The following is an 18,477-nucleotide window of genomic DNA, read 5'->3' on the forward strand; positions in this document are numbered from 1 at the left end:
AATTACTATACCATCTATAGAAACGCTACCTCTTTGCAAATGACCCTGGTAACCGTCCAATGCATTGAAAACCTACACACATATCCATGCCTCAGGCGTAGGGTTCAAATATATAGATGCCTGGCCCGTGGTAAGGCACATTATGCAATCACTGGCTGGAGTGCATACTAGCTTACTACTCCTGTGAGCATATAAATTTTTTATAGAAAGCAATGTTGTAGTAACTTCAAAAAGGGGTCATTCAATTGGAAATTGAAAGGACTAGTGCCCTTTTAATAGGCAAAAGTGATTGAAGGGTAACTAACTTTCCTCTCACGACCACCATTTCCCCAAACACATCCAATCAAAGTTTTGAGAAATCCATTTTGTTCTACGTAGTCGAAAGTTCTGAAAATTAGGTCTTTTAGGATGATAACCCTATCAGAGCCCTCAGTGCAAGGGTTGTAAGTTATGCCCTGGGGGCATATAAGACTTATATAGGAAGTTGTTGTAGAAATTTCAAAAAGGGCCCATTTGACTGGATATTAAAATTGCTCTTTTTAATTGTCGAAAGTGAGGGGAGAGTAATTAACCCCCCTCTCACGCCCATGATTTCGCCAAACACATTCAATCAAAGTTTAGAGATAGTCATTTTGTTTAAAGTAGTTGAAAGTTCTGGAAATTACGTATTTAAGGATGACAAACCCCCCAGAGCCCCCAGGGAAAGGGTTGTATGCCCTGGGGGCATATAAGGTTTTTATAGACAGAGTTGTCGTACAAACTCCAAAAGTGGCTCATTCAATTGGAAATTGAGAGGGCTAGTGCCCTTTTTAATAGTTGAAAGTGATTGGAGGGTAACTAACCCCCCTATTATTTTTTTTATTATTATTATATTATATTATACTATTTTTTTCAGTAAAGTGCAAATTATGTTCTGGCCTTGTGAAGGCATAGGGTTTTTGAGCGCAACTCATGTTAATTTCTGCTCGTTTTGACTTTGACTCGGTTATTTATTGTAATTTCTGTTCGTTTTGGGTTTCATTTAAGGTCCGTCTATTTTTTGTTGAGAGATGTAGAAATAGTTTAGTCCAAACAATTTTCTGGAAGCAGAGCTTTCCAGTGACGATAGCTAGAAGTTCAACAACTTTAAGCGACTTCCACATCACGTGCGTAAGTTTCGTAGGTACGTAGGCTACTGCGGACGTACGGAGATTTTGATAGACAAGCTTCATAAGAAGGATGCTAAATTTAGGAAAGCAGTTTCACCTGGAGTAAAAGCAGCTATTACTCTTCGGTGTTTGGCTACTTTTTCGGTACTTCACCACTTCTTCGGTATATCTATGACTACTTTTAAATAATGTTCCATGCGTAACGTGAAACTTACGTAAAGCGCGATTTTACCTAGTTCTGCCTACGCTACTGACAAAACTTTCTCCGCAAGAATATATAAGGCATTTTAAAACCTTAAACATTTTAAACCACCATTCCCTTTTAGTCCTTATAAATTACTGCTTGTGGCTTTTGTCAAGAATATTGAAAGAACAAACAGCGCTCTTTGATGTTTAAAAAATTTGCGTGTAATTAGTTCCTTTATATGATACTAGAAAAACAGGAGATACCTTTCTCGTCTTTCAATAAAGAACATTCAATTTAAAAGAGAAACATTATTGAACTTATGCTATGGAGATAAAGTTTTAATATGTTTTAGCTTCAGGTTTCACACTTTTTTTTTATTTCGGGAACATCTCGGAAGCGATTAAAAGCTGCAACCAATTTAGCTTCTTAGCACAATTTAGGCTTGAACCGTTTTTACGCCTTCTTATAACATATCAAGGACAATGAAAATGAAATCTGGCTGTTGGCAAATTGGGCAATTTTTTTTTCAATGTCCAACGTGGCAACACTGACAAAACATGATATTGCCCTTAAGACTGTATAATTTTGTAATAGCCAAACGAAAAGCAGCTTATCCCCAAATAAAAAATCAGGCCAAATTTACAGTTATTAAAATTTCCATTCTCTAAATAACATACTATAAATTTAACATGCAGAACACATGCATGATTCAGTAAGACGGGCTAAATTTTAAAAAAGTGAAAAAATCAAAAGAAGAATACTTTGGAATTTTTATACTAAATAAATTTCAATCTTAAACTACTAAATAACCGCAATTTTCCATCCCTTCCCCTCCCTTGGTTGATATTTTTCCGTTATTTTCCATTAAATTCACCCTATATTTGAAATTTTTATTTATTTGGGGTTGTAGCACATGCATGATAATGTGTGGTTGCAATCAACAATTTACGTAGTAAAGTTGTCTCAAATGCTAACTAGTTTTTGTGTGAAAATCCTATATGCACTTTCCCTCTGTATCCCTTAAATGAAACAACTTGTGGCTTTTCTCCAGGACGGGGAGAAAAATATTCTTTGATATTTTAAAAATTAGCAGGTAATTAGTTCCTTTATATGAAACCACAGAAACAGACAATAGCTTTCTACTCTTTCAGTAAGAAAGTTCCATGTAAAAAGAAAAATGAAATAATGCAACGAAGACATGATATTGACGTGCCCTAGTTTGAGGTTACAGTTTTCCTTAGTTTCTGGAGCATCCAGGAAGCGGCTACAAGCTGCAACCATTTACCTTGATTGCAGGTGACCCACATCAGGCTGTGTTGTAGATATAAAGCAACCCGATTCGAATATTTCTTTAGAAGAATGTATTTGGAGAAAATATGCAACATAAATGTCCCTCTTACCAGGGAAAAGTTTCCAGTGTCGGAAAAAGAGATTATATTCATATGCTTACCTGTACAGGAACGATATATTAAGAGAGATATGTCCCCTATTTTGGACGATGGGATCCCAAGACAGATCTTGGAATGGCAACCTCAGGGAAATCGCAGGAGAGGTCGACCAGAGAAAATCTTGTGTCCCAGCTATCGATTGGACTTGGAGTCTGAGCTGTAAAGGAGGCCCCAGATGGTCAATCATTTTGATCAAAAGCTTCCGTCAATTGATTGACTCAAGCATAATTGACCGTCTAGCAACCTGTTTAACACTTGAGTCAAGCGTTGACGGTGATTAATAGAAAGTTTGAATAACTCAATCGTTTTGACCAAAAGCAGTGCGTTAGACTATTTTTGGTCGAGATTGAAGGGTTGACTGAAACGTCGATTGAAGTTTAATTGAAGCACACGTTAATCGCTTGACGGTAACTTTTAAACAAAATGATTGACCATCTAGGACCTCCTTAAGTTATAGCAGCCAAGCACCAAATTATGCACGTGAACAGCACTGATATTGATGTCTGAACATCATGAAATTGTGTTCTTCAATTTCATCACGGCATTATGAAATTTTAATAAGGGTGCGTGCTTCACTCGTGGTTTTATTTCCCGGTACATGGTTTCACCCTCCAACTCCTTATACCTTATAATTGTTGTTGTTTTATTGTTAGTAGCAAACCCTCATAAGCAACGCTTTTGATGTTCTACCGATTCTTTTTGTAAATATATTATTACTACTAGAAAAAAAGACAATAATAAAGCTTTTCTAAGACAAACTAATTCCCAATTCAGAGGAAGATTTGCTACTGGATAGAGATTTAGAAAGACATGAGCCATCTATTCTTTATTAAAAGAACCGAGAAAATTACAACTTTTTGGGTGAATTACTTTCTAGAGACAAAATGTTCTGGAAACAAAACACCTGGCACTGTCTAAACAATATCTCAAAAAAAAATCAACTAACACCATTCAAGCTAAGAAGGGTGCTTGTACTTAATTGTATTCGATTCCTATTTAAAACCCTTGGTTCTTTGTGGCGTTCAAGACCCGGCTAAAAATTTGGCTCTAGGAGGTTTCGTCCGCAAGTTAAAGGCTCGACGACCGACAATTACCATTAATCTACCATATTTCCTGAAACCATGAAGCGGCTCCAAGTCGGAATTGATGATGCATAACCAGGTTTCCTTTGACCAATGGCCCGCTTCATCCACTACGACAACGAGAGACAATTTAGGCATTACTTCGATATCACTCCGTAAAACATAGCCAACCAGCCACCGAAGGCATCTGGTGGCATTTGATATATGTAGATAGTGTCCTTTGTGCCACATTCAGATTGTCAGAGCTTCAGAATATACTGATGGCATTTACGGTTGAAAAATATCGAAAATCACCCATTGTATCGAGACTTTTTTATTCAATACGATTTTCTAGGCAGAAAATACTTGGCGTTCTTGTCATGTCAGAATTAAGAAGCAAAGCAACGCACTATAAGTTAGTAACGCAAAATGGCGTCATCAACTTTATAGTGACGCAAAATGGCGTCATTAACTTTATAGTGACGCAAAATGGCGTCACCAGCTTTATGGTGACCCAAAATGGCGTCACCATAAAGTTGAGCTACTTGAACACCACAAACACAGGCACAAAATCCGCGGGTGCCAGAGTCAACCCAAAACCACTCACCAAGTTAGGCCCCAACCCCTGCTTCTCACAGCAATTTATAGCATCCACGTATATTCAATTTTAATACACTACAACAGGAAATGAATAAATTACTTCTAATGATGTCAGTGTAAAATTAAATGCAACTGTCTCATCGAGAAATCATTAGAAAACAATCATCTTCACCTTGATAAAATTTAAGCGTAGGGGCTTCTTGCTATCTTGGAAAGTAGTTGAGTTAGGTCAACTTTAGGGAATAAATCCAGACCTAAAAATATACCCCAAAAAGGTATTTCACCTTTATTTGCGATGTAAAAAATTCAGGGAGGGGATCGACATACCCCCTCAGAGCATTCAATATCATCAATGCATATCAAATTTTGGTGCACTATAACAGGGTTAGGACAAGCCCTAACAAAACCAGCCCTAGGCCCTCCAGGAAATAAAAACTTTGACCTCGTAATAGTAAATGGCATTTTAAATTAAATCAACATTGTCGCTTTAATACAAATACCAAGTAGTTAATCCTATTAAACATTATTAAGCATTCAAAAACATATTATTAAATTAAACATCATTAAATATATTCTACTAAACATCAAATATATTCGATTAGGTTGATACTCCTACATGCACAGATAAAATTAGAGCGATTCGAGCTAACAGGGGATTTCCCTCTCATATTAATGCTTCGAGAAAAAAAGATTTGAAAAAGGACCGGCAGGCAAGATGGGGAGGAGGGAAGTTCTCTAAGTCCTAACCCAAATGTATAGTGTACCTTCTCAGAGGCAGTTTTAATCAGAATCATCGAGATAGAAGTGTCCTACGATCCTGGACATTCCTGAATTATGATCCTGTGTTTTTAATAATTGTAATTATTATAATTTAATCATTAAGGACCACAACCTAAATAACCAGGGAATAATCATGATTCGGAATTTGACTCGGAAGCAAAAAGAGATAATTTTTTAAAACCTTAGGGCTAACAGGTAAGTACAAACCTTCCTAATAACAGTCGTAAGCTAATTCGAAGATGCTTTAATATGTCGACCAATGAGACGCAAGACCAGTGTGGCCATCTCAGGTAATTTCAACCGGTTTTAGGAAGTAGTTTTCTCCTGTGTAAGTTTTTTCTTCTTTTAGCGATTTTCCTTTCTTGAGTCAAACTTTTTCTTATTAGATTTTAGTCTCGACAAGTTATTTCAGATTATATATAACACATGCAATAACTCAAAAAGTTGCCGAGTTGCCCTAGCCCGGTTATTTATTGTTTAGTACTAGGAGACCGATCTTCGCTCGGCGGAAAGAAGGAAAGTTTTTTAATCTCTTTCACAAAACAACTTAAATTTCATTTTATTAAACCTTTGAGCATATTTAAACCAAAAAATTAAACTATACTATCGAAAACCAAATTAAAATGTCCACATACGCAACTTTGGGAGGAGGTTAATGTTATAGGGGACAAGGACCCAATAAATTTCGGTCATGCAGTCACACAGATGGTAAATCATCGCATGACTCTGATTTCAATAAACCATGAAATGATCACCTTTCGTCAAGTATGTAGTGGATGCATTGCATCACTACATACTACATACAATAATAACTACATCACTACATACAATCATAGCATCACTCTGATTTCAACAAACCATGAAATGATCAACTTTCGTCAAGTATGTAGTGGATGCATAGCATCACTACATACTACACACAATCATAACTACATCACTACATAAAATCATAGCATCACTCTGATTTCAACAAACCATGAAATGATCACCTTTTGTCAAGTATGTAGTGGATGCATAGTATCACTACATACTACATACAATCATAACTACATCACTACATACAATCATAGCATCACTCCGAGTTCAACAAACCATGAAATGATCACCTTTCGTCAAGTATGTAGTGAATGCACGTTGTTTTTCGACTTGTATTGTATTTCAATATTGTAATCAATATTTCAATATTTTGTATTTCAATATTACCCTCAAACTATTTGTCAGCAAGATCAAGAATCGTTATAAATCAATGTTGGTAGAGATCAAATACTACTTGTGAAATAGTTAGTGTGTTTTGATTTAGTATAACCGTACTACGATAGCAAAGATATGTTACGCTTAACGTTTAATCACTGAGAAGCGTACCTTAAACAACCCGCGAATGATCATTAGTCAAAATAGACGTATATATGTTCAAAGCTGGGAGGGGGAGTGTTGGAGAAAGGACCCTATCTGAGGCGCTCCGTTCATGCATATTGAAAATCCTTGTACGACTCATTTCAGCAAGACATGATATGCCCACCATTTATGAAACAAATTCAATATTTTTTTTTCAATAAAATTCAATAAATTTTTCCGTATTGGTTTTTAATATCTGCATCGCAACAATGTGCTTGCTGTAAGCAGCAATCACAGAAATCCTTATAAACTCCGTTTTGTGTTTATGCGTTTGCGTTGCGGTTTCACGTTTCGCACAAATTAAACACCACTTGTGAAAAATGTACTTTGTATTCTGATTTTATATTTTCGTAACGCAAACTTCAGGATTATTAATAATTAATATGAAAGCATTAAGGATTATTCCCTAATTATTTTTTAATCGCCACTTGGTCAGCAAATGTTTAAATGTGCAGAGCAAGAGGGAGGGGTTGTTCAAAGGAATACAGACCCCCAACAATTCCGGCCCTTTTTTCTAAAAATAAATTGGGGGAGAGAGAGGCCTGGAAGATGAACGGGATCAAGGCTTCTCTTTTGGCCCTTTAATCGGATTACCAATCCTTACAAAACTCTAATGTATGGAGGAGGAGCGTGCGTAGCTCTGTTGGCCTCAGGCGGCTTGGTGCTGCGCTGAGTTGTTAGTAGTAGTTAGTAGTAGTATAACTATAATTCCAACTAAGTGTCGGCACTGTTTCTGTTTTTCAGAAAAACAAAAAAGGAAGATACAGACGAAAAAAAAGAGCAGAACAGAACAGATACAGAAACAGGTCCGTCAAAAACAGGTAGCCTGTTTCTCCTTTCTTATCTGATTTTTGGAAGAACAGAAACAGAAACCGGTTAGACAAAACAGAGACAGAAGTAAAAACAGAAACAGTGCCGATGCTTAATTCCAACGTGGTGCGAAATTTCCACCTTTTTACAATGTTCAAAAACAGATTCAAAATTGAGGTGGGAGGGTGGAGGTGTATGGCCATCTCTAGGGCGTTACTGGGTTGATACCCCCAAACCCCCCCTCCCCTCCCCAAAAAAAGTCCGATGAAAAAAAAATCCTAGATAAAGCCATGGGGAGGGAGGGGGTATAAGGTCTTTTTTCGAAAATCATGGGTTTTGATAAGGTTTAACATGCCAAACTTTCTCTTAAGATTAAAAGAAAAAAAAATGGAAGAAGGGAATAGAGGGGACGAATGCCCTTCCATTATAGAGACTGAAGGTCTTCGCAAGACTGTGGTTTCAACAAGATTTAAAATCTTCACCTATGTCTTAAATAATTAAAATTTTAGGTGGAGGAGCGGTAGGAAGGGGTCCGAACGGTAGTCGGAGAATACATGGGCCTCTATTAAAACCCTCAGCCAAATAAATTAAAATTCTTGAGCAAAAATTGAAGTCAGGGGACACAGATATCGCAAAACCCAAAGGCCTAACTTTGTGCCCTTTAATAATGAAGATTGAAAATTCTTGTACCTGATCTAACAAGATGTAAAAGGTCCACCGTTTTATGCAATTAAAGTATACAAAATTTTTAACCTTAAGACTGTTCTGATTAAGACTTAAGTGTCTACGACCTTATATTTTTTATGATGAGGCTGCAATAAATATTAATAATAATAATTTATTGTTACCCTCTGTACATAACAAAGACATATTAAGAGGAGTGTGAACAAGAAGAAAAAGAAAAGACAAAGGACAGAAATTAAAAGAACAAACAGGACAAAGACATATTAAGAGGAGTGTGAACAAGAAGAAAAAGAAAATAAAAAGGAAAGAAATTAAAAGAACAAAAAGGACAAAGACATATTAAGAGGAGTGTGAACAAGAAGAAAAAGAAAACAAAAAGGAAAGAAATTAGAAGGACAAAGACATATTAAGAAGAGTGTGAACAAGAAAAAAAAATAAAAAGGACAGAAATTAAAAGGACAAAAACGACAAAGACATATTAAGACGATTGTGATCAAAAAGAAAAAAAAAAGACAAAAGGACAGAATTACGCACCAACACTAACAACTTAACTGAATAATAATGATACATGGGAGACGTATCATTCTTTAAAAGTGCGGCTTAGTGCGAGTTGATTTTTGAGTTAAAATCAACTTGCTGATAGTGGTGGAAAACTTCAGAACCATGGTTAATCATAGTAAAGCAAAGACAGATAGTCTTTGTGAGAGGCAAAGCTAGCATACCTTTTCCCAGAATTATATAAAAATGATTCGTTTCACTTGTTGATAGATAGTCTATCATCCATCCTAGGGCAGAACTAAGGTAGATAGGCATGAAGTATACCTACCTCTCGGGGTGTCTGACACCAATTCTAAATATAAATCAGTTTTAACTCGACTTTCGTCAAACAGCAAGCGAAGCTATCGATTTCAGCAGTCAACGCAAAATTGTGAATCCAATACTCAGACTTTGGTCCGTAATTTGAATTTGGTCAATAAATTTGCAAAGGAATCAGTAGTGGGAAAATAAATCCGGCAAGTGTCATCTTCATAAAAAAAAGAACGGATACGATTTTCGTGCTCAGACCTGTCTTAGAGACATGAGACGACTTAGTCGCAAAAACTGCCATCCATTAACTCATGATGTTTTTAATTTCATATATGACAATATATAAAAAGGCATATTTTAAAACATAGGGGGGGGCGGTAAACAATCCTCTTTTTCAAAGCAATCGCTAAAGCTCTAATTTTTCTGCACTGAACGTTTTCCGATTTTGGACAAAATGTTTTGTCCAACGATCCATTCAGATACACAAAATAAATTCTGAAAACAGATAAATTGTTCTAATGTAACCCAGTTCATGCTTCACGAGAAGATTTGTAGATAGATTTGGATTTAGATAGACATATACCTTCTTTTCGTTATTCAGCAAACTGAAATATAACTACTCTTTTCTCATCCCTTCTACAGATAAATAACTTCGGAAACAAAATATTAGACAGGTCATTTCCGTCTAGCATTTCAGCAAAAAGGGGAAAAATCCTTTTCTAGACGAAGAAAATACAGGAATACAAAAGTACCTGCGGCAGGTATAACCAAAAGAAAATAAAAATAAAAGAGAAAACAAAAACCTCGTGAAAAGATCCCTGTGGGTGTCCATAAGCTGCTTGAATTTACCCGTTTCAAAAGAGTAGAATGCCATGGCAAGGTCTATGTATGGTTCTGCAAATTGTTTTGACGCTCTTTGTAAAACAAAAGGGATCCTCCGTGGATAAGAATCGATCTTAAAGAAAAAAATATATATAAATTTTTGGAAATACTATGCTGGCTGGCAGGCCCAAATTGAAAAGGTGCAGGGCCCGATTGGATTTTTTCTCTGTTTTTTTCAGGGCCCTCTCTATATATTCAATATTTAAAATATACCTGCAGAGTAGTTTACGTACGTAAAGTAGTTAACGTATGTAGTGCAAATTCTCTTTAATATAGAATTATCCAGATTAAATTAAATAAATTTGACATGAACTTTTACGGGTATCAGGTTTCTATATTATAAAGTATACATTACATTATGATAAACACACTAATAAATCTGACCCAGCAATGCAAACTTAAAATGAATATATTTTTAGTTAGTTAAATAACTCATAATTGAATTAATGATTCCTTTGTTATTAATCATTTCACAAAACAATAAATAAATTAAATAGCAACTGCTAAAAGGTAAAATAACCTGTGCGTAGTTTCAATTAATTAATTAATTCACATAATCAAAAACAAGGAAACAAATATAAAAAAAGAAGAAAAAAGTAAACCCTCACAAAGTACCCACTCTCACACTGCATCTCGACCTAGGAGAAACTTTTTGACTTGTGATATAAATCAATAAACTGATACAGAGCCGCTAATGTTGCCAGGGAGGCTACTTCAGAGGGTTACACTTATGTGACGAAACACATGAGCTGATCTCACTGTATTTCTCTTCTCATATAAAAATAGAAAAAGAGTATTTGAAAGAAAAAGGGTGGCCCCAGATGCAGATGCGGATTACTCTTGCCCCAGATGTAACCTAGGTATTGAGGATGTGGCCTATATTCTCGCCGAGTGTCAGCACATTTCTCTATTAAGGGGAAAGTATTTTGAGGGTGTTAAATTAGAGTTCTCGGGGATCCTGAAAACGGCTGTAAAAAGGGACAATCAGGCAGTTATGTAAATATGTAAATGAAGCGTTAACATCAATGAGTGAAACTTGATATTTATGTTATTTTTCTTGTTGAGTGTAATTAAGAATACTGTTCTGTATGGTCTGTTTTTTTTCTTTTTTGGCTTATAATAAATTATTATTATTATTATACTAGCTTGTCCGCATTCCTAGTATGATAAGAATGATAATTAATCAGAATTAGTAGAAAATATATCCGCAAAACAAGCTGGCGAAACATTATTCGAACATTGTTATACCAGTTTTAATAACTGGAGATCACGTAAACTGACCAACATTCAAAATTTTAAAATGAAAATTACAAATAAGTATATCACTAAATTAGCACATTCCCCCGAAAGACGAACTGCTTTATTCTGAACTGTCTTGCCCAAAAGGCAAACCCATATACAATATAAGGCTGGATAATCGTACCATAAATAATCTTTAAAACAGAAACCAGGAAAAAATACGAAAACGATGAGGTAAACCTAGGCCTCTTGGTGCCTTGGACAAGATAATTTCACTGTGTTTCTTCTAATTCAAACTTAATCAATAAAAATCCCAAATACCTCGTTTCAAAAACTTGATTAATTATAGTACCACCAAAGCACATATTATTCAAAGAATTTACCACATCACCAATTTGGCTATATATCATATAATTAGTTTTACCAACATTAACACTTAAAAAACTGAGACTAGTAAATGTATTCAAGTACTGCAGGACATCATTCGCGCGAATTACAAGAATTATCGCTTATCGTCAAAAACCAATTGCTTTAAATTTCGAAAAAAAAAATTCATTTTGACGGTAACGCGGGGTCCGATTGGATCCCAATCGCCCTTTATCCGGTCCTGCTGGCTGGGACAGCTACGAAGAGCTTACTAGAGAGGCAACATATTAGAGATGCCTAAAGAAGAAATTGCAATAGTAAGGAAATAGGATTTTGTTCTCCCATCTATATTACAGAGAGGTGGAGTGGTTTTAGAAGATTCGTCTATCCTAGAAAGTTATCCAATTGACGTTTTTTTTTTATTTTTTTTCTTTTTTTTTCTTTTTTTTTTACTGATGGATGATATGATATGATGGATGATAGGATTTCAACAGCTTGTTGTCTAAAAAGCTAAACCACAAAATAAAAAATGTTACCGAAGTTTTACCAGCATAACATTTCGATGAGTAGGGCTTTTATACAGGTGTTTAATTTTATACAGGAACTCCTTTAGGACAAAAATTTAAATTAACAAAATAAAAAGAGGAACAAATATTGTTTGCTATATATTTAACAAAATTACCTTTGGTAGTCTTTTACATAGAGGCTTTCAAAATATTTTACTTTGATCATGGCTAGTGTCTCCTAACTTACAGCAGACAAAAATTCGACAGAAAAGTTCTTCCTTCCTTTCTTACTCATTATTGAAAAAAGATGTGCGTTAAATTTTCGTTTTGATCCCGAAGATATTAAGAGTCGTTAAAGCCACGAAAGATCTATTGGCTTTTTCCATTGAGTTTTTAGTATGACAGCACAAAAATAGTAAAATACTTGCAAAACGACGGATTTTCTTCTTTATTACCGTTCAACAACAATGAACTGTCTTGGCATGCCTCGAGGATCAATCCTTGGTGCCTGATTCAATTTTCATTTTCATTAGTGACCTTCATTTGGGTGTTAGAGGTATGTCCCCACCTAGATGCTCTTGAACGCTGTTCAGCATATTGAACAGCGTAGTTTTTATTTGCCAAAACATTGACACAAAAAAAAAATTAACCGAAACAACTATAATTCACCAAATCTGAGGAAAGAACCATCGGCAATTGACTGAATGTTTAAGATATAGTGATTTTAATTCCTGGAAATCTCAGAATTCTAGTTTTTATTTTTCAATGTCATAATGACAAAACAAACTATTTAAAATATATTTTGTTTTCAGCAGGGAAAAAATGACACCTCAGCCTTTTGAAGGCTTAAGGGTTTAAAAGTTCAAAATAGGGATAAAATCCTTTTTAATAGACAGTGTATAATACATTTCACAAAAAATACCAGATATTTCGGTCACACATGCAGTGACCGTCATCAGTAATAAAACTAAACTAAAACAATTTAAAACAATAGTTTATATGCAAAATCAAATAAAACTACATATTGTTTAATTCTCTAATTCTTTTCAACGCAAAGGCGGAAGCTAGCCTCTTTGACCTTCTTGGATTCGGTTCATTAATGTTCAATGATATAACATTTGGACAAAGGTCAACTACATTTAATGGACTAAACGTTGCTACGTTATAATTTGATAAATTATCATAGATAGAGTTCATCCCGAATTCACGTGTATCCTGGTTCAAAGCAATAATCTTGAATGAGATTGTCCTTACCTAGAGAGTTTCAGGAAAAATTTGCTTTAAACCCTGATCCCCAGAAATCAAAGAGACATTCTTGAACAAAATAAAATGATCTGGAAAATTAAAAATATGTTCTGAAAGGGCTGAAGTAAAATCTTCAGACCTAGAATCTTGCTTTAAAGCCGAAGAAATAGAATCTTTATGTTGTAATAATCTCATTTCCAAACTCTGGTTAGTACGTCCCACATATGAGCTTCCGCAAGTACACGGGATCTGATAAACCCCACTGTGTTGCCCCAATGAAGTTAGATCCTTCCCAGAAATTAGAAAACTACCCAAAGTATTATTACTCTTTAAAGCTACCCTTAGACCATTGCTTTGTAAAATTCTTTTAAGTTTTTCACTTGGTATTATCTAAAAATACCAATATCAAAAATACCAGATATCAAAAAATATCTGGTATTTTTTGTGAAATTTATTATACACTGTCTATTAAAAAGGATTTTATCCCTATTTTGAACTTTTATTTTATCGTAATGAAAAGGCAGTGTGGTCTCCAAAATTATCGAAGGCATAAGGGGAGGTGGTGGTAAATGTTCCCTTGTATTGTAAAAAAAAAAAAAAAAAAAATCAAGAAATGCTTGCAAACCCCGTTTAAATCATGCATAATCTGCTGGTATGTATACATTATTCTACTGGTATACGTATCTTTTACGTGGGATATCAAAGGGATATATTAAACAAGGATATTCACTATCCTTATTGTTACGTACTTAAGCCTTAAAACATTTTTTAGAATTACATAAAGAGATAAAATCATATAAGAACTAAAGCGAGTGTTTCTCCTTCCGCAACATCCCCCTAATCAGCATACATTAATGAGATGCATTTACACTAGTTGAAGATGAAAATGACGAAATTTCAAGCTTTCTTCCTATAAAAAGGACCCTCGAGTAGGCTCAGAGGAGAAAGCTATATAAAGAAAAGTTTTATTCAAACTTCAACGCATAGAAAACTAGAAAGCTCATCTCAATGTTAAGTTAAAAACGGGAGGAACTTTCAAGAGAGACAAAAGTTCTACTTAAAAGGAAGAGACTAAAGAGTCACGAAGATCTCTTTAGAAAAATAGAATGATAAAAGTAACCAAAATGAATAGACATGAATATATAAATTCCTACGGAGGGGAGGGCAAACTCATTAAACTAGCAAAAACGTCCAGTTACACGAAAATTATAGGTGCGATCTTAAAATTTCTTTGAGACACCAAGGACTCCCATTTACCGTGTACGCAGCCGGAAATGAATTTTACCCCCACCCCTATATATACTACTTCAAGGCATATATTTGGACATTAGGGGGTGGGGTGGGGGTTAATTCTAAAATTTTTTACCATTTACATCAGAAATGCAGTTCACACCCCCCCCTTAATGTGCAAATATATACCCTGAAGTTGAATAGGGGGGGGGGTCAAATTCATATCCGACAAAAATGATTCTTCTATTTGGAAAGAGCATAAAAAAAAAGAATCGAGTGATATGTTTACGTTATTCGTATGTCAATAATATGAACTGCGAAAAAATTACCGACGGGTCTCCATGTCTGGTTTCCTTATACAGTATATAGCGGTGGGTACCGCATAATGCATAAGTACCTATATATACATATAGTAGTAAATATATATAATATACATAAATACTATATTTATTTACTTTGTTTATAATACTATAAAGTAATATATATAGTATAAGCCTAAAATTGAGGCTATTGAAGAGGAGATATGTTAATAAGACAGTTCCTATTTTTATAATATGTAAAAAATGTAGTTATCAAACTTTGAAATCGATTTCGCTATACTTACCTGCCAGCCCCTCTAATATACAGACGCATAGATAGACGAATTGTATTATTCCCATATGTTTCCCCGTTTCTTGCTTTCGCCAGCATTTATTTGATTTACGGTTAAACTAGTTGAAAAAAGAGCGATGCATGGCAAATGCATAAAAAATAATTAATTTTTACTATATTTTTCCACATTAAGGAGGGAAAGCATAGTGGAATCCCTTTAATATATATATATATATATATATATATATATATATATATATATATATATATATATATATATATATATATATATATATATATATATATATATATATATATATATATATATATATATATATATATATATATATATATATATATATATATATATATATTTGAGGAGGGGACAGCCCTTTTCATATACGGAATAATTTCTCTTCGTTTTAAGTTTTAATATCGCTCCTTACTTTCAGTTAAAAAAAACTTGTTTTTTTTATTTAATATCTGAACGTTTTTGAATGAATGTAGCTTTGATTTTGGCTAACCTTACATCAATAATTAAAACGAAATTTGCATATCCATTTTAATTTTTTGGCTAAATGGCTATTGCGTACTTTTGATCTGACGTAACTTACGAATTAACTTACGTAACCCTTAGTCAATACCTCACTCTTTATACCAAATTTCAAATTTTCTTCCAGTTTTCTAAGAATGGCCCTTTAACCACAAATGCCGTTAATTAGAATAAATAGCTCTGATGAAACTTAAAAAAAAAATTAGCGCAAAGAGCGAGGTAATGACTTAGGGGCGAACCCAATCATGTACGTATTAATTTCTGTTTGTTTTAAGTTTTGGTGTTGCTCCTTACTTTCAGTTGAAAAATTGCATTTTTATTTAATTTCTTGTTGTTTTTTAAATAATGCTTGGAGTCTGACGCCCCCTTTATAGCAATGTCCCTTCCTCCGTAGAAAGCTCCTCCCACGTAAAACCCGACCCCCTCCCCAAATTCCAGAAAAATATGCCCTCAAAACTTTTGTATACTTCCCAATAACGAATATTATATGTAAACATTGGACATTGTCCATAACTTGCAGACCGTCCCCCGGAGACTGTGGGGGTCATCCTCAAAGACATAGTTATTGGATTTTTCGAACATGCTGAACAATATGTCTATCTAAAAATTATGATCCGGTGACTTTGGGAAAAAATGAGCGTGGGAGGGGGCTTAGTTGCCCTCCATTCTTTTTGGTCACTGAAAAAGGGCACTAGAACTTTTAATTTCCGTTCTGAATAAGCAAATCCATCAGTTTTCTAGTCTGCCCTAAGAAAATGTAAGGAAGCTAAGGATAAAGAAAAATACAAGGATCTTTGTGATTTTATGCTAACGTTCTGCGGCCTGCCAAACTGTTCCACCGTTGCTGAAAATCAGTTTCTGATAATTGGTAATGTCAAGATCGTAGAACAGAATGTCCTTCTAGGCCACACATATAGATTTGTAGTGTCTGTCAAACAACCAACCTGATAATTCCGAGCTTTGTTCGAACCTTGTATTTTACATTTTGTAATGCGCGGGAAATATTCCGATTGGCAAATAGCTAGCAAAGGAAGAAATAAGACTGACTCTCAGCAAAGGAAGAAATAAGGCTGCAAAGGAAGAAATAAGGCTGACTCTCAGCAAAGGAAGCAAAGGAAGAAATAAGGCTGACATAATTTTCAAGATGAATTCTCGCTAGAAGACCAATCTTAAGCTCCCACAAATTATTTTTAGTGTTTACTTGTTTTTATGAGTTTTGTGCTTGTATTAAATGTTTTGTTTTTTTTCCTTTTTCAATATATTTGATGTTGACTGGCCGCTTTGAAAGATGTTTCCAAAGCGTCTTTTGGTCAATATCCCAATTGATAAGAAAAATAACCTCTAGTTTCTGAGATTTTAAGATGGACATATTTTGGACATAATTAAGACGAAATATGGACATATTTTGGCTAAAAAGGACATGATTTTGGATACTCAGGGGACATATTTATGGACCAAAAAGTTGGCAACCCTGCGACTATGTGGTCAGATTATCAATCAAATAGATGCATTCAGTAAGCGCAATTAAACTAAATCAAACAGTTCGTGGTAACGAACTGTAAGTAAGGAGCGACCCGGTTCAATAGTAACCGAAACTCTAAAAAACGGAATGTAGAATTTAGAACGGAATAGAACTTTAATGAAAATCAAACCATCAGATTCAGCGTATCAGAGAACCCTACTCTAGAGGTTTCAAGCTCCTATCTGCAAAAATGTGGAATTTTGTATTTTTTGCCAGAAGAAAGATCACGGATACGTGTTAATTTGTTTGTTTTTTTCCCCCCAGGGGTGATCGTATCGATCCAGTGGTCTTAGAATATCGTGAGAGAGCTCATTCGAACGGAAATTAGAAGTTCTATTGCCCTTTTTAAGTGACCAAAAAAATTGGAGGGCAACTTGGCCCCCTCCCACGCTCATTTCTTTTCCAAAGTCACCCAATCAAAATTTTGAGAAGGCCATTTTGTTCAGCATAGTCAAAAATCTAATTAATATGTCTTTGAGAATGATTTAATCCGCCAGAGTTCCCGGGGGAAGGGCTGCAAGTTATACACTTTGCCACATGGTTTACATATAGTATTGGTTATTGGGAAGTATTCAGGCGTTTTCAGGAGGAATTTTTTTCTAGTAGGGGGTCGGGGTAGGTGTAGGGATTACGGGGGAGGATCTTTCCATGGAGGATATTTCATTGGGGGAAGGGAAATTTCCATGAAGGGGGTACCAGATTTCCCAGCATCAAGGAGGCACACTTGTGCCTCTATAAAGAGGCGACCCACCACAATGTTAAGCGATTTCTGGTCCTAGCGGTCGCAGAGAGACAGCGGTAATCGCATTTTGTAGCCCAAGCTCAAACTAAGAAACGTGCAAAATTTCACCCCCCCCCCTCCAACTTTATCTTCATGGGTAAAAGTGGGCCGGAAGTTTCGAACTTCCGACCACAGCTCCCCTTTAACGTTGTCCGATTGGGTTGAAATTTAGAGGTTAAGCTTTCCTAGGGCCCGGGAGCTTATCCAAAAATTTTCAGCTCAATCCGATCACTCCTTCCCTGTTTTCCAAAAACCAAATATAGCCACTTAAAGTTCAAAAAAAAAAATTTCTTCTTAGCCACGCCTACAGACCACAGTTGGCAACTGATCCGGGTGAATGAGGACTCATTCGAAGCAGAATTCGACCTGTTAGGGCATTTTGATATTTTCAGACCGAAAAAATTATCCCCCGAATTTACATTTACGAAAAACCTCGTTTTCCTATAAGAGCCCATGTTAAATTTTTCCCACCACAGCCCCCCTTTAACGTTGTCTGATCGGGCTGAAATTTAGAGGATAAGCTTTCCTTAGGCCTGGGAGCTTATCCTCAAAATTTCAGCTCAATCTGATCACTCCTTCTCTGTTTTCCAAAAACCAAATATCAAGTTTTGTGGGGATTTGCTTGCGTCAAAAATAGATTCC

The 18,477-nt window shown here is 35.2% G+C and overlaps 1 protein-coding gene across 1 annotated transcript in view; it reads right to left on the minus strand.

Moving 5' to 3' along the window:
• The window catches only part of CSN3 (COP9 signalosome subunit 3), a 308,395-nt gene that overhangs the window by 190,813 nt on the left and 99,105 nt on the right, over nucleotides 1-18,477 (minus strand). Inside the window, exon 5 of the mRNA XM_089102840.1 lies at nucleotides 9,724-9,875. Coding sequence (XP_088958966.1) covers nucleotides 9,724-9,875 — 152 coding nt within the window. The remainder of the gene's footprint in view (nucleotides 1-9,723; nucleotides 9,876-18,477) is intronic.

The sequence above is a fragment of the Artemia sp. Qi Xiang Cuo genome, chromosome 17 (assembly GCF_049724085.1).
Source record: "Artemia sp. Qi Xiang Cuo chromosome 17, ASM4972408v1, whole genome shotgun sequence".
Taxonomy (NCBI): domain Eukaryota; kingdom Metazoa; phylum Arthropoda; class Branchiopoda; order Anostraca; family Artemiidae; genus Artemia; species Artemia sp. Qi Xiang Cuo.